Below are 27679 nucleotides of genomic sequence, written 5' to 3' on the forward strand. Positions count from 1 at the left end.
TAAAATGCTTTATGAATGTGTACAATTAGGCAGGCATTGTGCTGACTGTTCAAGTTTTCTTCTTATCCAAAATCTGAGAGGGATCATGTGGTAGTTAAGGTTATGTGTCAGCTTGGCTGGGCCTGGTTTTGAGTTATTGGGCAGCTGGGTGTAATTATTCCCAACAATAAGACTGGTAAACAACTCCATGGTGGAATCTACTGTGAGCAGCTGAATAGAAGCCTTAGAGATGTGGTCTGCTTTCAGGAAAGTTTCTGGCTCTTTGGTATACCTGAATCCAGCATTTTGCTAAGTCTTCATCTCAGTGGACTGCCATGTTGTCTACCAGTAGTGACCTGACATGTTGCTTGATAATCTTGGGACTGTGTCATTTTACTTGTTCACCTTGGGTTTGTAAGCCTTAGCAGCCAGCATCTGCCTGAGTTGAGAGATGCCTGCAGCTCTAGTGGGCTGAGAGCAAAAGGTAGAGGTGAAGCCCAAAGTTAAGAGCCTTCACCCAGTCCCTAGAGCTGGTACTTTGAACTTAGACTTCTAGCCTCCTAAACCGTAAGAGAATAAATCCTTGTTTGTTTTAAAACATCCACTTTTGATATTTTTGGCTAGAGTAGCACTAGAAAACCAAAACAGATCAGTAGACTGAATTCAAGCTCAAACAAGAAATTTGACAGCAAGCAATAAAAATGTTCGAGGATAAATATTGGAAAGACAGGGGTGTATATAAATAAGTAAACAAATGAAAAACTGGCAGCACAATCAAAATCACAATGTAGGGGCCTGGGAGAAGCCCTCTCCTCATCATAGATATATTTGCTTCATGAATCCAATGGCAAATACATTTACTTCTTGTTTCTATTAAATAAGATCAGGTTGAGGGTATGAAAAACTTGCCAAAATTAAGTCAATAATTCTGATGAAAAATGTGATAAATACTTGTAAACAGAATAAGGAATATATTGTTATTCATTTCCAAAATGATTAAGAAACAATATGTATGGACAGTCATCACACATTAAAAGACAGTTATTATGACTAAAAGGGTGGATTAAGGGTAACCATAAAGAAAAGTAATAAACTTTCTAACAAAAATAAAAAAAAAAAAAGGATAAAAATCACAGGGTCTCATTAAACACAAAAGCAATAATAATGAAGAAAAGGGAAAGAAAATTTGATTACAAAATGAACTTAGCACAGAAGAATATTAAAACAAAGAAACCATCAGACCACAACACAAAATACAGAAGAATGACAGGAGTAAATTCATACCTATCATTAATTACACTAAATGTGAATGGATTGAATGAGCCAATAAAGAGAAAGAAAGTGGCAGATGGGATAAGCAAGACCTATCAGTATGCTTCTTAGATGAGACTCACCTTAAACAAAAACATAAAAATAGATAAAAAAAAAATCAAGGGATGAAAAACTATTTATCAAACTAATAGCAACTAAAAAAATAGCAGAAGAGCTAATATTAATTTCTGGTAAAATGGACTTAAAGGCAAAATCCAGCATAAGGGACGAGGAAGAATGTTATATGATGATAAATGGGTCAATAGACCAAGGGGATATAACCATAACAAATATCTATGCACCCAAAGAAAAAGCTCCAAAATGCATATAGCAAATATTAACTGAATTGAAAGGAGAAATAGAAAATATACAGAACACTCCACTCAACAAAAACACAATACACATTATTTTCCAGTGCACATGGATCATTCTCCAGAATAGACCATATATTAGGTCACAAATCAGGCTCAATAAGGCAACAAAACAAAACAGAACAAAACTGAAATTCTACAAAGTATCTTCTCAGATCACAATACTACAATTTAAAAATGAACAATAGGAAGACCAGGAGAAAAAAATAATAATAATAACATAATAGAAACTGAAAACCACACTGCTCAAGAATCAATTGGTGACAGAAGAAATAAAGTGATGAAGTGTGAAATTAAAAAAAAAAAAAAAATGAAAACACAACATACAAAAACCTTTGGGACACAGAGAAAACAGTACTCAGAGGTCAATTTATAGCAATGAATGCACGCATCAATTAAAAAAAAAAAATCAACGCCTTAACAACTCCAACAATCTGATAAAAAGCAACAAAAGAAGCCTTCAGTCTCCAGAAGAAAAGAAATAATAAAGGTCAAAGCAGAAACAAAGGAAACAAAAAACAGAAAAACAAAAGAGAAAATCAGAAAGGCTGGAAAGAAGCTGGTTCTTCAAAAAGGTTAATGAAATCAAAAAATCATTGGCAAATTTAACTAAGGCAAAGTGAGAGAGGATATAAATAACACAAATAATAAATGCAATGGGTGATATCACAACAGAACCAACCTAAAATAAGGAAAATAACAGAATATTAAGAACTGTACTCCAACAAATTTGAAAACCTAAAAGAAATAGACAAATTTCTAGAAACATAAGACCTACTTACACTATCACATTCTGAAGTAGAAAATTTGAAGGAAGAAACTGAGCAGGTCACAAAATACCTCCCCACAAACAAACAAAAATGTTCTAGCTAAAACTTCACTGATGGATTCTATCAAATATTTGGAGAGGAGGTGACACTTATCCTACTCATGCTATTCCAGAACACAGAAAAGGATGGCATGCTCCCAAATTCATTCCATGAACCAAGCATAATCCTGATATCCAAACCAGGCAAAGATATCACTATAAAGGAAAATTACAGACCGATATCCCTTATGAATATAGACACAAAAATATTCAACAAAATCCTAACCAATATAATCCAATACTATATCAAAAAATTAATACATGATGACCAAGTGGGATTCATGCCAGATATACAAGGATAGTTCAACTTTAGAAAAACAATCAGTGTATTCACTACATAAATAAAAGAGCCACATGATCATATCAATCGATGCAGAAAAGGCATTTGATAAAATCCACCACCCATTCTTGATAAAACAAAAACAAAAACAAAAATTCCTCAACCTAATAAAGGCCATATATGCAAAACCAACAGCAGACACTACATGCAGTGGAGAGAGACTCAAAACTTTCTCCTTGCAAATGGGAACCAGGCAAGGATGACACACAAGTGTGTCAGTAGAACAATATCACTAAGGAAAAGGAAGACAAGGAGAGGTGCTCAAGAGGTACAGACAAGAAAGGGAAATACTATTGCATACACAATACTGTATTATCAGTGACAGCAAACACTAATCTACAGGTAAACAGATATGGATAGGCAATGGGAATATAAGTATGGCCATACAAAGTTTGGTAGATGATATTCCTATATATGTATTAATATGTACTATAAAAATTCTATACGCAGGTTAAACATAACAGGAGGCAAATTTAGGATAACTTCTTAGCCACAAATAAGCACCTTGAAGAAGTAGGTCACTAGGACTTAGGGCTGAGGCCTGTGCTCACAGGGAACATCAAACTCAATTGGCACAACATGGTATACAAAAAATATCGTTCTACATCTTACTTTGGTTAGTAACAACTGGGGGCTTAAAAGTTTGTGAGTGGCCATTTAAGTGGCAGCTATTATTCTCTTCTCATCCTGAGCAAAGAAGAATGAAGAAATAAAAGACACATGGAAATAGTCCAAAGGACTGAGAATTTCACTGATATGGCCTTGAGACAGAAGAACTAGATGATGCCTGGCTACCAATGCCAACCACTTAGAAGGGATCATAATTGAAGATCCTGCATAGAGTGGGAGAAAAACGTGGAACAAAACTCAAAATCATAAAAAAAGACCAGGCTTACTGGTCTTATAGAGACTGGTGAAACCCCTCAAACTATGGCCTTCAGTCACATTTTGGGCCTGGAATTGAACTCACTCCAGTTGCTTAACTCTCAGCCAAAAATAATCAGGGCTACAAGCTGAACACCCGCTCCAGGGAGATTCACTCCTTAGAACAATCAACCATAGAGATCAGAAAGACAGCACTTGCATAGAGAGATATGTAGGGAGGCAGGAATGCATAGGCAAGAAGGGCACAGGGAAAAGGTAACTGCAGGGAGAAAGCAGGAGGTGAGATTTTACACTGCAGGGAATATAACCAGTGTCATGAAACAAAATGTGTATGAACTGTTGCATGTAAAATGAATTGCTTGCTAAAATTTAACCAAAATCACAATAAAAAGGTAAAATAAATAAAGATGATGGATTGATTTCTCTCTGTATTAAGTTATTTAAGAACAAACACAAATTCATAATTTGAAAATTTTGTGCCATTTTAGGAAATATAGATTATGGTGACTGTAATTTTACTTTGTGACTTCATTATCAAGTGCTCTGTGAGGATTATATAGGACTCCTTATTTTTCATCTTTGTTTTATTAATTTGATTGGCAGTATATGATTGAAAATATCACTTTTTGTCTGCTCATCCATTTCACAGAGTTGTAGTGGGTCGAGTAAGATAAGTTTTCAAAGTACTTACGAAAATGCTGAAATCTGGAAATCAACAGGGTTCTAAAAATCTAATTACTTCAAATTCTTGCCTTTTTTTTCCTATAATGTTCTACCTTTTACTATTAAAATACCGAAAATATTATTACTATTATTTAACTAGAAGTAAAATCCTATCTCTGCGTAAACATTACCCTTTTTAGCAGGGCTGTCATTCCAAATTCTTTATTTCTTTTCAAAATATTCTGGGAGTGCTTGGAAATAATAGCAAAGTTCTGATTTTTGTTAAGCAAATAAGTAAAGGACAAACTTTGATTTTTTTTTTTTTTAGATTTAAGTGATTCACTGAAAATATAATCCATATGAAAAGATAAAACACATGAAAAATAGAGAAATCTTACTGCTTCTCTCAGGCCTCAGTAATGCTTTTGTCTTCTTGTTGTGGCTTCCACTTTCGTGAAGGGCCTTGAACCAGTCCCGCAATCTGTTTGCCACTTCCCTGAACTCCAGGTCACTACATGCTAAAACAAAGAGAAACAGCAAATATTTGAATAATAATTTAGCAAGATGTCAATGCCATTTCTAAAATTATTCCAGTAAACTGAAATGTAACAACTAAAAGAAAAAAATATATATATATCATAACTCATTGTGTTTCAACTTTCCAAAACTAAAAGAGGATGATTCAACATGGTATGTAATATAATGATAACCTTTTATTTAATAAAGAAATACTATTAAAATTCTACTTCCACTCCTCAATGAAAAACAATACTTGGCTCAGGATCCTTATTTTTAAAAACATATATATTGAGTCATAATATATCCACAACGAATACGATTGATATAGTAAGATAGAACTCATTCAGGGAAAATCAAATCTTGGAAATCCAAGATGTTTTACTACTTCAAAATTTATTATCATACTACAATAGTATGACATGATAAAGAATTCTATATTTATATATTCTGTATACATAAAAATGTTGAATTGTAAACATATATTGTTTACATATTTGTAAAACTAGGAAAGGAAACACTACATTATTTAGTGTAAGAAAAGGATGTAAAATATTTAGGAAAATATATGATATTCTTGTTATAAAAATGTAAGGCATTGCAAACTTTGACATTTAGAATCCAAACTGTTGTTGTTGTTGTTGAGTGTCATCAGATGGGTTCCAACTCACATCAACCCTAAGTACAACAGAACGAAATGCTGCATAGTCCTGTCCATCCTCATAGTCACTGATATGTTTGAGACTAGTGTTGTAGCCACTGTGTTAATCCACCTCACTGAAGGTCTTCCTCTTTTATGCTGACTTTCTACTTTAGTAAACATGATGTCCTTTTCCAGAGATGGTTGTTCCTGATAACATATACTAATATGTGAAATGAAGTCACACTATCCTCCACTGAAAGGAGCATGTTCACCATACTTCTTCCAAGACATATTTGTTCATTCTGGAAATCTAAGGTAGAGTTAATATTCTTCATCAACACTACAATTCAAAGGCATAAATTCTTCTTCATTCTTCTCTATTCATTGTCCAACTTTCACATGCATATGAAGTGACTGATAATACCATGGGTTGGAGTCAGGCTCACTTTACTCCCTAAAGTGATATCTTTGTTTCTAACACTTGAAAGAGGTATTCTACAGCAGATATGGGAATGCAGTATGTCTTTTTATTTCCTGACTGCTGCTTCTTTGAACTTTGTGGATCTAAGTAAAAGACCATCCTTCATAACTTCAACATTTTCTCCATTTATCAAGTTGTTGCTTATTGGTCCAGTTTTGAGAAATTTTTTTCTTTATGTTGAAGCATAATCTATGCTAAATTACCCTCATCTTAAAATATATACATGTGTGTATGTGTGTGTATTCTTTAAAATGTTCTGAAAAACCAAAGGTAGAAATGTGAATGTGCTTACTGTGGAAAGACTTGATGGAAAAGCTCAATATCATCAGTCAGAACAAGGCCAGGGGCCAACTGCAGAACTGGTCATAAAGTTCATGTTGAAGCAGAAGAAAATTAAAACAATTCCACGAGAGCCAAAGTATGACTTTTAGTATATTCCAAATGAATTAAGAGATAATTTCAAGAATAGATTAGATTACAACAAACACTAATGACCAAAGGCCAGAGAAGTTGTAGGATGACATCACAGAAATCATCTATGAGAAAACAAAATGTCACTAAAAAGATAGGAAGTAATGAAATTACAAAAAATGGATATTAGAAGAGACTCTGAAACTTGTGTTTGAATATGGAACAGCAAAAGTGAATGGAAGAAATGATGAAGTAAAAGAGGTGCACAGAAGATATCAAAGGGCAGTTCAACAAGACAAAATAATATAATGAAATACGAGAAGACCTGGAGTTAGAAAAGAAAAATGGAAGAACACACTGAGCATTTCCCAAACTGAAAGAATTATGGAAAAAATTCTAGCCTCCAGTTAAAATATTGAATAATTGTATTGTCAAAATTGAATGACATAGGAAGCATTAAAAGAAGATGAATGGAATACACACAGTCACTGAACCAAAAATAATTGGTTGATATGGAAACTGTTTAGGACATAGCATATAATCAAAAACTGATGGTACTGAAATAAATCCATGCTGCACTAAATGGATTTGCAAAAAAAAAAAAAAAAATCCTCCAGGAATTGACAGATTACCAATGAGATGTTTCAACAAATGGATGCACTGTTGAAACTGCTCACTTTTCTATGACAAAATATTTGGAAAACAGCTACCTCCAACTGATTGGAAGAGATCTATATTTGTGCCCATTCCGAAGAAAGGTGATCCAACAGAATGTGGAAATTATCAAACAATATCATTAATATCACAAACAAGTAAATATTTTTTGAGGATAATTCAAAAATGGTTGTAACAGTAAACAGGAAACTACTTGATATTCAAGCCAGATTCAGAAGAGGACTTCAAATGAGGGACATCTTTGCAAATGTCGGATGGATCTTGGCTCAAAGCAGAAACTACCAGGAAGATGTTTACTTAGGTTTTATTGACTATCCAAATTCATTCAACTATGTGGATCACAAAAAAAATTACAGAAAACATTGAAAAGAAGGGGAATTACAGACCACTTAATTGTGTTCATGTGGAAACTGTGCTTAGATAAAGAGGCAGCTGTTTAAACTGAACAAGTGGCTACTGCATGGTTTAAAATCATAAAAGGGCCTAGAAATGGACTCACTCCCATAGATTGGCTCTCAGTCCAACAGTAAAAAGACTTACATGCAGAACACCTACCCCACGGTGATGTGCTCACATACTCTAGGGAGATAAACTCCTTAGAGCAATTGGCCATGTGGCACCAGAGAGGCAGCATTTAAGTAGAAGGAAAGCTGGACAGACAGAAGTGCATAGTTAACAAGGGCACAGGGAGGGGGTAGTCACAGGGGAAGAGAGTTTGTTATGGTCAGGGATGTTAATCAGGCACAAAATGAAATGAATACGAACTGCTGAATGTAAAAAAAAAAAAAAAAAAAAAAAATTCTCTGTAAATTTGCACCCAAACCACAATAAAATTAAAAAAATAAATAAATAAAATCATAAAAGGTGGACACCATTTTTATTTTTATTATTATTTTCATCTTTATTATTCAACATGTATGCTGAATAAATAATACGAGAAGCTGGACTACATGAAGAAGAACATAACATCATGATTGGAGGAAGATTAATTAATAACCTGCAATATGCAGATGACATGACATTTCTTGCTGAAATCAAAGGGGACCTGAATTTACTGATGAAGATCAAAGACTGCAGTGTTCAGTATGGATTACAACTCAACAGAAAGAAAACAAAATTCCTCACAACTGAACCAATAAGCAATGTCATTACAATCAGAAAAAATTCTGAAGTCGTCAAGGGCTTCATTGTACTTGGATCCATACTCAACACCACAGAAGTGGCAGTTAGAATATCAAACATATTTTGTTGTGCAAATCTGCTGTAAAAGACCTCTTTAAAGTGTTAAAAAGCAAAGATGTCACTTTAAGGAATTATGTGTAACTGATCCAAGCCATTGTATTTTCAATCACCTCATATGCGTGTGATAGCTGGACAATGAGTAAGGAAGCCCAAAGAATTGATGCATTTGAATTGTGCTGTGGGTGAAGAGTATTGAATATACCATGAACTGGCAGAAGAATGCACAAACTTTCCTGGAAGAAGTACAGGCAGCATGTTTCTTAGAAGGGAGGATGGTGTGATTTCATCTCCCATACTTCGTATATCTTATGAGAAAGGACCAGTCCCTGGAGAAAGACAACATGCTTGATAAAGCAGTGGGTCAGTAAAAAAGAGAACAATTCTCAAAGAGATGGATTGACTCAGTGGCTACAACAATGTACTCAAACACAGCAATTATTATGATGATGTTGGAGCATTGGGCAGTTTTGTTCTGTTGTATGAGGAGTTGCTATGAGTTGGAACTGACTTGATGGCACCTAATAGCAACAACAAGAACAAATGAGGTATATATTTTCAGGATTCCTGTGTTAGGAAACTGAGGCAAAGAATGGTGAAGAACTTGATAGAGGTCAGACAGATAAGTGACAGAGCCAATTTTGAATGTAGAAAGTTACAGTTCAGAGTCCAAGGTCTTAATCACTGTAGCAAGCTAACTCAGTAATCTCAAATGAAATTAACAAAGTAACATATTGTACTTTAGAGTGAACATTCAAGCATTGCTGCAATCAAAGAGTGTAAACTTCCATTTCATTAAGTGATGATTATTGTGATGAGATGATCAGCGTAGCAGAGATATAGAATGTCAGCACAACGTTTTTAGAAGACAATAACACAAAACTTATTATATTAGACATCTTCTTGACTTTAATGGAGTCATATGTATTCAAGTCTAATTTTATTGTCAATTAAAAACAGATCACAAAGATCTTATTGAGTAATAAACTACAGTATATGCCACTATCCATTCTACAACAGCTGACAATAGCCCACAATAGACATTACTCAACAAGACAGATTTCATTTTCCTTATTTTAGAGAGGTCATTATGTTGTCATTATCATTGTCAATATTATTACTTTATAAATCACAGGGCAAACCGTACTTGTTAAAAAAAGGGAATTATATAATTTATATAATTTTAAAATATAACATGATTTATAGTATAGTGTCATGGTTTGAATTGTGTCACCCCAAAATATGTTTTGGACTCTTAGCTCCTACTCCAGTGAATCAGAGTCCCTGGATGGTGGAAACAAGCACTTACCTAGTAACTGAAAGGTTGATGTGTTCTAAGCTATCTGAGATGTCTCAGAAGAAAGGACTGGCAATTTGCTTCCAAAAGGTCAGTCTTGAAAACCCAATGAGGTTTCCATGATTTGGAAATGACTTCATGGTAATAGATTTTGTTTGGTTTTATATCTGTGGCTCTACTGTACTGTACTGTACTGTACTATACTATAATCATCTTTCTTAATAAGACCTAATGTTATGTAAATGAGATAATACCAGTGTAGGGTATATTCTAAACCTAATCACTTCTGGCGTTCAAACTCACCGGCCACTCCTCGGAAGGAAGGTTGGGCAATCCTACTTCCGTAGTGATACTGCCTTGGAAACCCAAGGAGGGGTCGCTATGAGTTGGGGCCGACTGGAGGGCACATAACAACAACAACAACAACAACAAAATCACTTCTGAATGGGCAAAAAAGAAGAGAGAGAGTGAACAGATAAACAAACAAGCAAGCATAAACAGGGGAAGCTAGATAGCACATGAACATCACCAAGAAACTGAAGAAAGAGTGCTGGGGCCATACCAGCGAAGAGAAAGATCTTCCCTAGAGCCAAAGAGAGACACAACAGGGAAGCAGTTTTCCTCTATAGAGATTGCCTTAAATTCAAGCTTCTAACCTCCTAAACTACAAGAAAATAAAAGTTTGTTTTTTAAAGCCACCCATTTGTGATGTTTCTGTAACAGCAGTACTAGGAAGCTTGGGAAGATGGTATTCCTGTTGTTATGTGCTGTGGACTCGGACCTGACTCATAGCGACCGCTCCTTGGGTTTCAGAGGCATTATCACTATGGAAGTTAAAGAAGTAGATTGCCCCATCTTCCTTCCGAGGAGTGGCTGGTGGGTTTGAACTTCCAGACTTCTGGTTAGCAGTCAAGTGCCTTAGGCACTATACCACCAGAGCTATATACTATAAAGTATTTTCTATCTAAAAAGTTTACCACGTAACAATGTATGCTTTCACTTGTAAACAGCAGTATCCAATTTCATGTATCACCTCTCTTTTGAGTATTATAGTATTATTTCTCTGTTTAATTTTCTTTAGAAAATATTACATGATTTTTTTTATGGCTCCCAAATGCAGTAAAACTAGAGCTAGTGATAGAACAGCAAAAGGCAAAAGATAAGTATGCATTTGGAAATAAAACAAAAATTATTAAACAGCATGAAGGTGGAAAATCAGTGAATGCTATTGCTTGCAATTTTAGCTTATTGCATTTGACAATCATGATGATCCTCAAAAACAGAGGAAACATTCTCCAACCTGTTAAATGATGGGCTTCACTGAAAGCTATAAGGCTAACAAAAATGTGGGAAAGATCTATATCAGGTATGGAGAAATTGCTAATGACATGGATTGAAGACCAAATGCAAAAGCGAATCCTTCTCAGAATACTGAAGATTACTGCTAACACATGAAGTCACTTGAGATTCTAAAAGAAAAAGCAGGACCAGATTGTGATATGGTGTTCACACAATATCCAAATCACATGAAATCCTATTATATAGAACATATCATGGACATTAAGCAACACATGACTGTGTATATATATGTATAGGTGTGTGTGTATATATATGTATAGGTGTATATGTATATAAATGTATATAAATATACATGCATGTATGTATATGATATGGATGGATGTGTAAAGATAGATAAATAAATGGACAAACAGATATATCTAACTCACTGACATTGAGTCAGATCCAACACATAGCGACCCTTCCTTGGGTTTCCAAGGTGCTATCACTACAGGAGTAGATTGCACAACCTTCCTTCTGAGGAGTGGCTGGTGGGTTTGAACCACCAGCCTTCTGGATAGCAGTCAAATGGCTTAGGCACTATGCCACCAGAATTCCCAGACTGGTATATAGATGGATAGATATAGATATGCTATTAAATGAATTGTGTGCCCAAAGAATATGTGCTATAAATCCTAACCCCTATATCTTTAGTTAAGGAACTCTGGTGGTGTAGTGGTTAAGATATTTGGCTGTTAACCAAAAAGTCAGTGGTTCGAACCCACCAGCTGCTCTGCAGAAGAAAGATGAGGCAGTCTGCTTCCATAAAGATTTACAGCCTTGGAAACCCAAAGTGGGTCACTATTTGGAATCAACTTGATGGCAGTGAGGTGTTTTTTTTTTTTTCTATATCTGTGGTTTTAATTTAATTTTGATCTACAATCAACATCCAAGGAAGCAGCAGTCGAGAAATATAATGATGTATTTTATTGGGAAAATCTACTGCAAGAGACATCTTTAAAGTACTAAAAAGCAAAAATAACACTTTGAGGACAAAAGTGTACTTGATCCAAGCCTTGGTATTTCCAATCACCTCATATGCATATAAACACTGGACAGTGAATAAGGAAGACAGAAGAAGAACTGATGCTTTTGAATTATGGTGTGGATGATGAATATACCATGGACTGCATAATGATCCACACATTTGTCTCAGAAGAAGTATGGCCAGAATGCTCCTTAGAAGTGAAGATACATATATACGTGGGCTTGTATGTATATGTATATATATATATGGTATTTTCAATCAAATATATATATATATATATATATATGTAAAGCAAAGATATGTAGGTAGAAATATGTCACACACACACACACACACACATGCGCAAGTTTGACAAAACAAACACTTGATAAAATAGGTATAGATGAAGCAAAAATTATTCCAGAATGCAGAATAAAAACATGAAAGGAACTAGAAAAGGAAAATACAAACAAAAGGATAGGTGAAATGGAATCTCAGTTAAGGAGTCCAATATCTGATTTACAGAAATTACTGAAAGAGAAATAAAATAAATTATAGTGGATAAAATTATTTTAAATATAGGAAATAATTCTCATAACTATAGAGACACATACATTTTAAGAGAAAGAGGGATCACTGAACTCTTGGATGAATGAATTACACACAAACACTCACACCATCAAATTTAAATTTATATATATATATATAAATAAAATATATGAAAAAATGAATTTCAATCAAGTATTCCATACTTATTCAACTATCAATCAAGATTTTGCATTACATTTACCCATGAAAAAGGGCTACAGTAAAATTAGGGAAAATAAAAGAAAATAATGAAGTAAAATTCACAAAACAGGAATTCTACTCATGAAAACTAGATACTATGCAGCACATAATATCCGACTCATAGCAACACCTCCTCAGATTTCCGAGGCGGTATCACATGAAAGTAGATTGCCCAACCTTCCTTCCAAGGAGTGGCTTGTGGGTATGAACTGCCAGCCTTCTGGTTAGCAGTCAAATGCCTTAGACACTACACCACCAGAGCTCCCTCTAAGATGAACAACTGGGACAAATTGGATTTATGTTTATGTATAGAAAGACTGTGATTTGACAGAATAATGACTGATATGAAGCTTGTAATAGATTGTAGTCATGATAAAGGCAGTTAAGCTATGACATGGTAAAATACATTTAATTTAAAATTGATATTAGTAATATTTTCCATCAAGAGAGAAAAAAATACAATTATACAGATGTAATTGTAGCTTAAATTCTCATTATTTATTAAACCATTTACATATTCAGGATATTGTAAAAGCTTTAATATGTAACTTGAATCTATAAAAAATTCACAGAAGCCTTAACCATGGTTGTAGAGCAAAATGTAAATGTTATCAACTATACCGATTTTCGTCAATAAGTGACTGGTGGAAGAGAGGCCCTAGAATGAAGTATGGTAATTCTAATGTCCTAAGGAGCTCTGGTAGCACAGTGTCTAAGACATCTGACTGCTAACCAGAAGGTTGGTGGTTCAAATCCACCAGTCACTCCAGGGAAGCAAGACTGAGCAATCTACTTTTGTAGAGATTTACCACCTCGGAAACCCAATGGGGGTCGCTATGAGTCTGAATCAACTGGATGAGAATGGGTAGTGATAAAAAATAAGGAGGCAAGACATACCTTTCTATGGAACTAGGAGAAAAAGGGTCAAGTTTTCTTGATTTTTGTATTTTATTTGTTTGTATTGCTAACATATTTTTATATTGTTTTAAATTACTTCTTTAATCAGGGGAAAATAAAGAATATGTATATAATTGTACTGAGTAGTGAACAATAGGGAGCTCTGGTAGCATAGTGCCTAAGGCACTTGACTGCTAACCAGAAGGCTGGCGGTTCAAACCCACCAGCCACTCCTGGGAAGGAAGGTTGGGCAATACTACTTCCATAGTGATACTGCCTCGGACACCCAAGGAGGGGTTGCTATGAGTTGGGGCCGACTCGACGGCAAATAACAACAACAACAGTGAACAATAGCAAAGCAGAAAATGAAAAGTTAATGTTTGAAGTTCATAAATAGATATTTTCCAAGTGAGTTAATTATGGAGGAGGCGGGGCCTCACTTACAAATGATGGTGTTCTAACACAGAAGTACCAGTAAGAAGAGGTTGAGCAGAAGGTTGTTTATCAATTTTCATTGTACTCCCTTCTCTATCATTTGAATTTCTAACCTCACAAATGCAAATCAGTACTAAAGTGTCCTTATTTTCTTTTCCTCTTCTCTCTCTCTTTTTTATTCCTTCATGAACCACTGGAGGCTACTAAATAAACATTATAAGGATTAGAGCTAAGAGAAGATAATTACCATTTATTGATAATGTTTATTTAAATAAACAACAGTATATTAGCTTTCTTCTAACATTTATTGCCTGAGAGAATTTACATAACCATGTTCAAATCATAGGTCAACAAACAAACAAACCAAACACTGCTATTGCGTGATTCCAACTCACAGTGACCCATGGAAGCAAACTGCCTCATCTTTCTTCCCTGGAGTGTCTGGTGGGTTCTAACCACCAGCCTTTTGGTTGGCAGCCAAATGCTTTAACCATTACACCACTAGAGCTCCTTCTCAAATCATAGGTGTTGTTGTTGTTGTTATGTGCCATTGAGTCAGACCCAACTCATAGTGACCCCTCCTTGGGTTTCAAGAAAGATTGCCCCATGTTTCTTCCGAGGAGTGGCTGGTGGGTTTGAACCACCAGCCTTCTGGTTAGTGCCTTTAGTGACTATGCTACCAGAGCTCCCCAAATCATAGATGTTAGGAGGCAAATCTGGTACCGCTAATTCTGAGAAATTTATATTATGCAAAAGTAGAATCCCCTGCCTAGAAACAAACAATGTAAAATATCAGTGATGGGTCTGCCCAAGGCCTCTGTATTCACATTCCAGATTCTCAATATCACTCAGAGAGAATCACATATAGTGGAAACTGAAGGGATTTCAGGGAGTTTTCAATGCCTTCCATAGGCCCAGGAAATTTACTTTTGGCAGCTCCAATAAGCAGTATAAATTGAAAATAACACATTATGTACTAAACCTTAGAAAGGTTATATTTTTTTATAATTATAACAAATTGTTATAATTTTTCAAGTTAATTTTCTTTTGCCAAAATTAATCATTTAATTTAAATTGGTCAAAATAAAAGACTGTTGCCAAATCAGAACTTTAAACCACACAACTCCTGGTATTTAATTCTATTTTATAAATATATTTAAAAATGGATGAATTTGACATATTTATACATATTTAATTAAAAATTGAATTGATTTATTTCATTTTTATTTTGTATTTTAACACCAATAAATATTGTTTTATGTCTTAAACATTTTCATAAACTCTTATATTTCAATAGATATCTTCTATTTTAATAGCCATCATACCTCTGGCTACTATGAATTACTGTTAAAAGTTGCTGATTTGTTCATACTGCAACATACTTAAATGTAATGATTAAAATTGGTAATGCAAAAAACTGATGTGCATCACTATGTGTTGTTAATTGTGGGGATGTTAAATATTCTTTGTTTAGAAGATCAGACATAAATAGAGCTCCAGGCAGTGAGGACGCTCTGGGAAGGTTCACATTAGAAGTTGAATCCACACAGTCTGTGGTACATTAATGTTGAGAAAATTTCTTGTCTTCTTCTAATAATAGATTCAGCAAACTGACTTCTATTAGGCTTGATTTATAAGATTTCAAAAATAATTTGTCAATATTTATTCTTGCTAATAAAATAAAGCAGTTGTCCCTGAGTTCACTATGACCCGTGGAGACCCCATGTGTATCAAAGTAGACCTGTGCTCCATAGTATTTGACATGGCTGTGACTTTTTGGAAGTAGATAGCAAATCCTTTCTTCTGCAGTCTCTCTGAATGAAGTAAAACCTCCAAGCTTCCAGTTAGCAGCAGAGTACGTTAACTGTGCACCACTCAAGGACTCTATTCTATTAGAAAATCAATGCATCAGGTATCTAGACATATTTTGTTTCCCCCTCCCCCCATGAGCTTTTAATAAAGAAGAGATTCTCCTTTATCTGCGATGCTTTATAAAATAAAGAAATGAAACAGTATCACTATATAACCAAACAAACCAAAACCAAACTCACTGCCCTCAAGTCAGTTCCGACTCGCAGAGACCCCTCCTTGGTTTTAGGAGGCAGTATCTCTATGGAAGCAGATTGCCCAATCTTCTGTCCCAGGAGCGGCAGGTGGGTTTGAACCACCAGCCTTCTGGTTAGTAGTCAAAAGCTTTAGCACTACACCACCAGAGCTCCCTATATCATCACATATCACTTGTTGTTGTTGTTGTTATTTGCCGTCGAGTCGGACCCGACTCATAGCGACCTACTCCTTGGGTTTCTGAGGCGGTATCACTTTGGAAGTAGATTGCCCAATCTTCCTTCCCAGGAGTGGCTGGTAGGTTTGAGCCACCAGCCTTCTGGTTAGCAGTCAAGTGCGTTAGGCATTACTCTACCAGAGCTCCTCACATATCGCTTGGTAAATAAAAATATCTGCTATTTCTTCCAACAGCATAATATGCAGAGATACTGATAGCTGCATAGATAAGATATGCTGACATGTGAATGAGATAAAAATAAATTCCTGCAGAAATAATTGTCCTAGAGATAAAAGAGGAGCTCTGGTGGCATAGTGCCTAAGGCATTTGACTGCTACCAGAAGGCTGGCGGTTCAAACCCACCAGGCACTCCTGGGAAGGAAGGTTGGGCAATGTACTTCCATAGTGCTCAGAAACCCAAGGGGGGTTCACTATGAGTTAGATCTGACTGGGTAGCAATGAATTTGTTTTTTGTTTGTTTGTTTTGGTTTAGAGATAAAAGGGCTTAATGTAACCTCAATATTTTTATTTCCTTGCAATTGTAAGTCTAGTGCTCACAGAAAACTCCAAGGAGCTTGTCTCTCAGTATCAACTCCTATACCTCATTGTATAAGATACTCTGCTTTAGAGATATGAAAAGGCAATGTAAGAGAAATGCCTGTGAATAGTGTAATGTTTTATTTCAGGTTAATGAAGATTAGGGATAGTTTATTTCTTCTTGAACTTCACTCTCAATTATTTGAGTATGGATGGTCAAATGTTCTGAAATGATCTCTAATATTTATATCTAGCTTTCATGTGCCAGGCATATAAAAATGTGAATAATAAATATTTGGTAAATAAATGACACAGATTTCCACATTACTAAATGACTCGTCGGCACACAACAACAACAACAACAAATGGCATTTAACCTAAAGATTTGCATATTTGACTTATGTGATACACATATAGATACACTTGGCTTCAAATACATAATTAAGGAGGTAATGCAATATAAGCTTGAAAGACTCTTTCAGCTTTTATGTTTTTGAGGCTTTTAGCTCATGACACCTTCCTCAGAAGCTCCAGCTCCTTCTTCTGTGCTTCAAGCTTTCATAATGATCCTTTCATCCTTTAATTTGGAAAGGCAATTATTAATTAATTTAGCTGTTAGAGAACTTAAACTCTAGTTCACATTAGATGATGATGAAAACATATTTTTCACATTATTAAAACTCACTTTTTTCTAACTACCAAACTGATATGTCAATTATATATATAATATATAATACATATAAAAATTATATAATAAGAACTTTAAAATAAAAATACATATAACCTCACCACTAATAGATAATCACTGTAAAAATAATCAATTTGTGTATGTATATTTTCATAGCCTCATTCATGTCAACAAAAGATTTGAATCTAACTCTCTTACAGTACATTGTAAAATGATAATTTTCTCAGGTTGTTCAAATACCTGAAAAAGACATATCTGCTAGATAAAAATATTAATCATATGAATATATCACAGTTTGTTAAAAATTCCATGAATGAATATTTTTTGTAAATAATGTGTACATTGTTTCCAGTTGTGAGCTCATCAACAAAAGAAACAAACAATAATAAGAGTAATTTAAACTTTTTTCCATAAAAGTTTTACTGTCTCATTATTTCTTTCGAAAAATCTTAGAAAAGCAATTAGTGAGTCTCAGAATATAAATATGTAGACTCTTGATATAGACTACTTGCTTTTTTTTAAAAAAAAAAAGCAATATTTCAATCCCACAAACCATTTAAAATATTCATTGTTTTATTTCTACTTCTTTTACTTATATTTGAATTGTTAGTAAATGAAGAAGTACACATATGTACTGATTAAAACAAATAATAAAATTGCAAAAAGTTTTCTAAAGCCTAAACACTATATAAAAGATTGAAAGCATAAGAATAGTGTAGAGTCATAGAAAAAGATCAGCAGATATTTGAAATTTTTGTATAAAGGAGGAGCACCAATCCACAGAATTCTTCTAGAGGTGTTTCTGGCAAATGAAGTTGAAATGGAAATTCATAGCATAATCTTTGTATCAGCAGATGTTTGGAGATACACACTCACACACATATGCAACATGCAATGCATGTAAATTTCTTTTTAGAGCAAGTGTTGACCTATTTTAAACAATTCATTAAAAAACTGAGTTTAAAAATTCCTTGAGGCATTGCCACAGAGATGGAGTTGAATTTCTGCTAGACCCTATTATACTACACTAGACATGATTCTGCTGCACTAAAGTTCAAAACAGGTTAGTTGCTCTCCACACCTGACTAATATAACACACACACACACACACACACACACACAAGCATGCACACATATATCTTAGAGAATAATTCCTCACTAAGGATTATTTCAGTCTGAATGTGCTGTATATTAAAGACATATAAAAATATTTAGATGATACAAAATTTGAAGCATGAAACTGCAACCATGAGACTTTAGAATTGCTTTAAATCATTTATTTATGCTAAGATATGAGCTACAATTTTTATAGTCGTTAAAGAATATTTATGTTCACCAATGTATTTGAAACTTTGTGATTCATAAATAATTTTCTATTTGAGGACTATCCTAAGGATGGAGGTGTTATATACCAAGAGGCACTTTATTCCAACATGAGAGTGTGTGTTGAGTGGGTAAGTCTCCAAGCAGGCATTTGGGTACTAATAATACATTATTCATAATATGCTGACAGTTGCTGACATTTTGGGTTATGAAAAGGTCTCCCTGAAGTGCAGGAACAACTAGGGATGACATCAAGTGACACAGAGGTAAATGCATTCCAGGCAAATGTCTAAAAGATGACAAACTTCATTGGAATATTTAGTGTCCTACAAAACATAGATAATCCATTTCTGTCCTCAAGGTAGAAGAAAAATGAATATTAAGTGGTGCCAAAATGTTTAAACCAAAGCATTTGAATAACCGTATTTGAGTCTTCAAACATCTATTGATCTCTTCTGCTAATGGAACATGACACTAAAACTCTAACTTATCTATGACATTTACTAATAACATAAACAAACAACTATCAAAATTTCATGCCTGGAGTTATTAGTAATTTGTGTTTCTGGAAAGAGCAGTAAATTTGCTTATTGGAATCTATGTAGGATTTTTTTTTGCCCCTTTGCTAAATGCAGATTAACTGTAAGATTGATCAGAGGCACAGTCCTCCACTAATTTTAATAGCTACCCCACACTTTTTCGGGAAATCTGAGAGCCATGAAGTAATCAATAAAACTGCAAAAAAGAGGGATTTACTAGCGGATTCATTGGTTGAAGGGGACCTTAAGATTACTCTCAGTTGTTAATGAGTGAGTGTGTCATTGCGTAGTAACCTCCACCTGCCCTTAGGAGACAAAGATTATAAACTAAAGGGCTTTGTGGGCATGCATTGACTAGTGTCACAGATAGGAATTTAAAACACTGTATATTTTAAGTATCAGATGTATTTTAAGTCTTTGTACAATGTAATTTTTTGAATCTCAAAGATTAATTGTCCTTGAAAATTATGTTTCATAATTATATCTTGAAGAAGGTGACAAAAAGAATATGCATTTTTCCTTTGTTTCCAAGTTGATTTGAGGATGCCGCACCTAAAAAAAAATACATCTGTCTATAGGCAGAACCAGCATGAGAAAAATGCAGATTAAATAGTTAACTCTACCACAGCATTTCACAAGACATGCCCCACAGTTCACAGTTCTGAGGAGTGTTACATTTTGTTTCATGAAAAAGAGTTTTACAGTCAAATATGTTAATAAACAGAGTGGTGACATTTCGCTAAGTAAAGTTACTTTCTGCAGAATATATTAATATGCTTTAAATCAAGCCCTGGTGGGAAAATGGTTAAATGGTTTGGTGCTAACCGAAAAGTTTGCAGTTTGAACCTACCAGTGGCTCTGCAGGAGAAAAGACCTGAGGATCTTCTCCCTGAGGATTAGTGTCCTAGAAACCATGTGGGGCAGTTCTACTATTCCTACAGTCACCATGGGTCAGAATCAACTCAACAGCACATAACAGCAACAGCAAGAATGGTATATTATGTAGCATTATTAAAATTCCATTTTTTTTTAACCATAGAACTAACTATATTTTCCTTTGGGTATTAATGTTCTTTGGTTATGTTGGAAATGCCACTCTACAAAAGGGAAATGTGACTACTTATCATATATTTTTCAAGTATGCCTAATTTTATGCACAGAACAGACATGTTGTTGTCGTTGTTGTTATTTGCCGTCAAGTCAGACCCGACTCATAGCAACCCCTCCTTGGGTTTCTGAGGCAGTATCACTCGGGAGTAGATTGCCCCATCTTCCTTCTGAGGAGTGGCTGGTGGGTTTGAACCGCCAGCCTTCTGGTTAGCAATCAAGTACCTTAGGCACTATGCTACCAGAGCTCCCGAGAACAGACATACTGATAATAAAAAAAGACTTCAAAATTATTGGATGAATGGATGGACGGATGGATGGATGGACAGATGGATAAATCAGTGGAACTACACTCTTACTCTTTTTTTCATCCTCTGAGATTCTCCTTTTTGAATATCAATCAAGTTTACAGCATCCAGAATATTGCTACTTAAATATATCTATGTAAGTTTACCTTACATAATAGTTGTGGTAGTTAAGTTTGTGTGTCAACTTGGCTGGGCCTGGTTGAATGGCTGGGCAGCTGGTGGTAGTTGTTCCCCATGATGAGACTGGCAATCAACTCCATGGTGGGATCTGCCACAAGCAGCTGAGTAGCTGCTTTATGGATGCGGTCTGCATCCCATATATAAGCAGCAGCTTTGGGAATGGTCTCTAGTTTATGGCTCACTTGGACCCTGCATGTAGCCATGTCGTTGTTCAGCAGCCTGCCATGCTCTGCTGACCTTGGGACTTACAATGGACTTGAATTATATGCCTGCCATGTGGTTTGGTAACATTGGGACTGTGCCATTTTATTTGTTGACCTTGGGCTTGTTAGCGTCAGCAGCCAGTAGCTGCCTTAGTGAAGAGATGCCTCTAGCTTCAGTGGCCAGGAGCAAGAGGCAGAGCTGAAGCCCAAGGTTGAGGGGCTTTCACACAGCCCCTAGAGCCTGTCACTTTGAAATTAGACTTCTAGCCTCCTAAACTGGAAGAGAATAAACTCCTGTTTGTTAAGGCCATCCCATTTGTGGTATATTTCTGACAGAGTGGCACTAGGTAATCAGAACAATATTGTTGTTGTGTGCTGTCGAGTCGGACCTGACTCATAGCAACCACTCCTTGGGTTTTTGAGGCAGTTCACTATGGAAGTAAATTGCCCAAACTTCCTTCCAAGGAGTGGCTGATAGGTTTGAACTGCCAGATTTCTGGTTAGCAGTCAAGTGCCTTAGGCACTACGCTACCGGAGTGGATATAAAATATAGAAATATGTGTTACAATTCATGTCAAAACCAGATTATATTTCAAATATAACACTGCACCTTAATAGGATTCTAAAAGATAATTTTTGGTCACCCATATATCTATGACAGAGATATATCTAATAGTCTAATCTGATTTGATAGATGAGATGAAGTAATCCAGATCCATTCAGATTATTATTTTATCTGATAAACTGACAGATTAATCTTCAATGGCAACAGACAGACAGTAAAGGTTGTAGAAGGTTAGATAGAATCAAAACATACATATTTAATCAAATGAATTCAATTCCGCAACTTGCCAAGAACTGCTTTTACTCTTGCATAATATTAATAGAAGGCATGCCTGCTATTACAATCAATTCTAGTAGCTATTAAGAGAATTACTGTAAGGTGAAAATGAAATTGCAAAGCTCAAAGGTTGTAAGATTCAGTCATCATCTGAAATAATAAAAAAAAAAGTCTGCTTTGCAGAAAGAATACATATAAGCATGAAACAAATGGAAGAATTTCTAAGGTAATAAAATATTCTAAGTACATGTTTCAGAAATTTCCTTACAACAGATACTATATAAATATTAACAAATTATTGGATTAAATTTTTTCTTTTTTTGCAACTAATTTTCTTCCACATATAGTAAAATATATAACCTAATACTACATTTGGTTATTATTGCTATTTGGGAAAAAACACAATAAGATGTTAATGAGTTTATATTTTTACACTGGATTCAAAGGTAATTGAGAGTTTTAAAGTATCGGTGCAATTTAAAATTAATGTTAAAAAAATCTTGAATTATGTGGTATTGTTAACAAAGAAGTGTATTTTTTTCTTTTCACTATCATTTAAATATTATGTAAATAGTATAAAAATGGTTAAATATATGCCATATTTTCATTTGAATTCACAAATTAAAAAAAAAAAAATCCTTATGTTAGTGTCTTAAACAAAACCAAAACTAAACTTATTACCGTAGAGTTTATTCTAACTCATGGTGACCTTTTAGGGCACAGGAAAACTGCTTCATAGAATTCTCAGGGCTGTATTCTTTAGGAAAGATTTCCACATCTCTCTCCCAAGGAGCAGCTTGTGGATTTGAACTTCTTAACCTTCTGTTATCAGCCAAACCCCTTAATCACTGCACCACTAGGGCTCCTCACTGGCTCAAAGTACTTCACAATGGCTCAGGTCTCTGTCATGATATCAATAATACAAAATTTATGTCTTTTGATTACCAAAAATAAATAAATAAGCAACTCTCATTGGGTTTTCAAGGTGGTATAGCTAGATGTCCCATCTTCCTTCCTCGGAGTAGCTAGTGGATTTGAACCTTCAAACTTCTGATTAGCAGTCAAATGCCTTAGGCATGTACCACCAGGATGTATCTAATTCTGCATGTCTTATATCTTCAGTTTTACAGTTAGTCATAGTGAATAATTTTGTTTTAAGAAGGTCAATTACTTTGTGATTGTTTATTTAATAGGCAAGTTACCTATAATTAAGATAAACTGCTACCAGATGGGTGTGATGTTTATATTTTGTCTCAATGTTAATGACTAAGTTATGCAATGAAATGGAAGATCTTTTTCATGAAAGTATTATATTTATAAAATGAAATATTTTGAACAAAACATTTAATAATATTGTTCCTTTTTTTTTCCTTTCCCCTTTCTTCCTTCATTAATTCATTCTTTCATTCCTTCCTCCCTTTTTCCCCCCTTCCTCGTTTTGTCCCTCCCTTCCTTTTTTCCTCCCTCCCTCCCTTCACTTCTCCTCTCCCTCCCTCCCTTCCTTTCTGTTTCCCTTTCTTCCTTCCTTATTTGATCTTTCCTGTACTTCTAGGCTAATATAAAATGTCAGAATAGCCAATGGGTCATAAAATGCAAAGCTATTTTGTTAAAGATATTTTATATCACAGGGCCACTTCCCTTTTCTACTTAAACAGCACTTTAATTAATTTTACTTTTAAGTCCTTATTCCTAATCTTTAGATCACTTTAGAGATTTCCTTCTATTCAATGTTCATTATTATCTTCTTACTAATGAGAGCAAAGATAGAGAATTTGAAATAAAAATTTTGTTAGTATTTATATATATATATATATATTACTTTAATCATGATTCAATATGGAAAGATGTTGAAAGAGAATCTACCTTGAATGAGAAAGTCAAGGTTCAAATCCTAGGCTTACTTTGGGTAAGTTATTCTCTAAGGATTTGTTGTTTGTTCATCTGTACAATGGAGCTAATGACATGCACCTCACTAAAGTGATGTAATGATTCATTAAGATGACATATGAAAAAGATAAAAGCAGTATCTGATAGATGGAGATGACTGAGCACTAAGATCTAAGCCTCATTGTTGCTAGGAGTTGATCTGGCCTCACAGCTAACTGCATAGAACACCAATGAAGGCACTTTGTGATTATGATGGAGCAAGACAAAAAGAGCATTGTATATCACATCTGAACCCAGACAATACCAAAAACATCTCTCCATACAACAAAGTAGATCAAATGTTTTCCCCACTTTGCTTTTCCAGGTTAATTTGAGTGAATATTTCATTTATTAAAATAACAGCTTTAGCCCTACTTCATTGCTCTCATCTTCTAGATAAAAATTACAAAGCAACTGAAGAACAGAATTATCTTCTCTTCCTGACAATATCAAATCCAGAGCCAAGCCTTCATTTAAAAAAAGAATAAAAAAGTTCTCTCTAAAATCACTTAATACAAGTCCAAAACTTATAGTTAGTATCTTTAGTACTCTTTTACTAAAGCCCAATGGTTTTCCATAGTATGTGTTCTCCTTTATGCTATGAGCCAATCAAACTATCTTTGTTCTATTCAGGTTGTCCCTGGTAGTTTTTGGCTAGAGGTAATTAATGTACTGATAAACCATATAACACATAGTACTATATCAATAATATTAGTTTCCTTCATAAGCCACATAAGTCAATCAAATATATCTTTATGGGTTTGTGTATGTGTATGTGTGATTGTTGTTGAGAAAGAAAATATTCTCCTCTACAGAACTGTTACAATTTTTGTTTCCTTTTAACAGCCTTGTTGAATTCACTTACACATTTAAAAATTTAAATTCCTTTTGATTTTTAATTTTTTTGATAATTGCAGTTTTATTTCTTCTATTATCTTTACCACTTCTACATATTTTTCTAGACCTACTGTACTATAAATATGTTGGATGAAATTCTGAATGTAAGTCATTATGTCACATATTCTTGTCTTGTATCCATCTCAAAAGGAACATTTACAACATTTCACCATTAAGAATGATATTTGCTATAGATATTTTTGTTGATGTCTTTAGTACATTTAGGATATTCCCTTTGATCTCTAATTCCTTAGGCTTTTTGTAACAAGTGGGTGTTGGATTTTATAAAACAATTTTAAACCTGTTGGCATTTGGCTGCTAACCAGAAGGTTGGTGGTTCAAACCCACCAGCTATTCCATGGGGGGAAGATGATACAATCCACTTCTGTAAAGATTTACAGCCAAGGAAACCTAATGTGGATCACTATGAGTTGGAATTGACTCAATGGCAGTAAGTTAATTTTCAATGTGACTTTTCAATATTATAAATAAAATTAATTTTTGAATTTTAAAACTCCCTTTAATTCCTGAAATCAACTTTATAGGAGCTCTGGTGGCATAGTGTCTAAGCATATGACTGCTAACCAGAAGCCTGGCTGTTCAAACCCACCAGCCACTCCTCTGAAGGAAGATTGGGCAATCTACCATCATAGTGATACTGCCTGGGAAACCCAAGGAGGGGTCGCTATAAATCAGATCTGACTTGTCGGGAGTGAGTTTGCTTTTTATTTTTGGACTAATGTATCATGCTTTTTTATATATCTTGAAACTAATTTTTATATTATTTTATTTAGACTTTACACAATTATGTTTATGAATGACAAGAGGTATATAGTGGCTTATAAGATTTTGTTATCAAGGTAATGCTGAGCTCATAAAATAAATTGGAAAGTACTACTTGTTCTGTTATTGAAAAGTGTTTGAATAAAATAAGTGTTATTTTCCTCTCTAACATCTGGAGACCTTTTTATTTGTAGAGAGATATAAATTTAAAATGTCACCTCTACAGTAGAATTAGAAGCTCTGGTAGCATAGTGCCTAAGGCATTTAACTGTTAACCAGAAGGCTGGTGGTTCAAACCCACCAGCCACTCCTCAGAAGGAAGATTGGGCAATCTACTTCCATAGTGATACTGCCTCACAAACCCAAGGTGGGGCCGCTTTGAGTCAGGTCCAACTCCACGGCACATAACAACAACAACAGTAGAATTGGAACATTGGATTTTTCTATTGCTTCCCCCCACCACCCCAGGTAAATTTTAGTAAGGATTTTTTTCCCCATAACATTGTGAGGGGAGGCAGGCTTCACTGCCATGGAGAGTCAGTTCCATCTCATAGCAAACCCTCCTTGGGTTTCCGAGGCAGTATCACTTCGGAAATAGATTGCCCAATCTACCTTCACAGGAGTGGCTGGTGGGTTTGAACTACCAGCCTTCTGGTTATCAGTCAAATGCATTAGTACACATTAATTTAATATTCAAATATATTGATTGAGAGTTATTCACCGTATTTCACTTTTGTTCCTTTTTGACATATTGTAATACCCCCTTCTTAATTCATGATATAATTTTGTGCATTTACTCTTTTACTTTCTGGTTATCAATTTTATTTACTTGATTAAATATCCAATCTTTAGCATTTATTATCCTTTCTTTTTTATTTTATTAATTTATGATCTTACCTTTATTATTTACTTCCTTCTTTTTTTGTTTTGGCTTAATTTGACATTTTCCTTTAACTTCTTAATATAGAACAATTTGATCATTGGTATTCTACCTTTTTTTTTAAAAAAAAAAATATTTGTATTTCAGGATATTTTCTTTTTAGCAATGCCTTAGCCTCATCCCATAATCTATGACATTTACTATTTTATTATTATCTATTTTCACAATGTTTTAATTCCATTGTGATTCCAACTTTGACTTATATATTAGTAGAAGTATACATTTTTATGTGTAGTGGAAGGGTTTAGTGCTATATTTGTTATTGATTTGTAGCTTAATTGCACTATTATTCATGACCACATTTGGCATGACTCAAGAAAAACAGTATAGTTAGTTATGGAACACATTACCAAGAGGTCAATTAAGATGAGAACTGATTCTTGACCATTAATTTTAGTAAATAGAGTTTAATGTGGACTTTGAAACAACCATCTCAGGGCATTGACAGCTAAGAATTTCTGCAATGTACAATATACTGATTGCAATAATCTTACTCATAATAATAGAAACACTTCATCATTTATCAACATCTATTTTATCATATTTCAAATCAAATTACACTATTTAGCATACTAGTTCTCAAGGATTTTTTTTTTTTTTTTTTGTCCCCTGGTCATTACTTAGAGGAAACAGAGGAATTTGATAATTTAGAAAGGGATTTCCTAATACGAGTAATAAGCCAGTTGTTGTCCAGTTGACCCTACCTCATGGTGACTTCATGAGTTTCAGACTTGAACTATGTTCTCTAGGATTTCCAATAGAAGTGATATTTCAGTAGCAAATTACCAGGCCTTTCCTGTGAGACACCCTTGAGTGCATTTGAACCACCAACATTTTGCTTACTAGCTGAGCACATAAAACATTTGCACTACCCATGTACTCCTGCTTGAGTGATAGGAAAATCTACTTCCTAGCTCTTTTAAAGGAGCTCTGGTAGCATAGTGGCTAAAGCACTTGACTGCTAACCAGAAGGCTGGTGGTTCAAACCCACCAGCCACTCCTCTGAAGGAAGGTTGGGCAA

General features: G+C 34.6%; 1 protein-coding gene across 1 annotated transcript in view; it reads right to left on the minus strand.

The window, feature by feature from the left end:
* SPOCK3 (SPARC (osteonectin), cwcv and kazal like domains proteoglycan 3) overlaps positions 1–27679 on the minus strand; it is a 1090476-nt gene that overhangs the window by 99709 nt on the left and 963088 nt on the right. Inside the window, exon 7 of the mRNA XM_007953465.2 lies at positions 4816–4935. Within this exon, the coding sequence (XP_007951656.1) occupies positions 4816–4935 (120 nt within the window). The remainder of the gene's footprint in view (positions 1–4815; positions 4936–27679) is intronic.

This window comes from Orycteropus afer, unplaced genomic scaffold (genome assembly GCF_000298275.1).
Source record: "Orycteropus afer afer isolate SDZICR_OR568_19922 unplaced genomic scaffold, OryAfe1.0 scaffold00395, whole genome shotgun sequence".
Lineage (NCBI taxonomy): Eukaryota > Metazoa > Chordata > Mammalia > Tubulidentata > Orycteropodidae > Orycteropus > Orycteropus afer.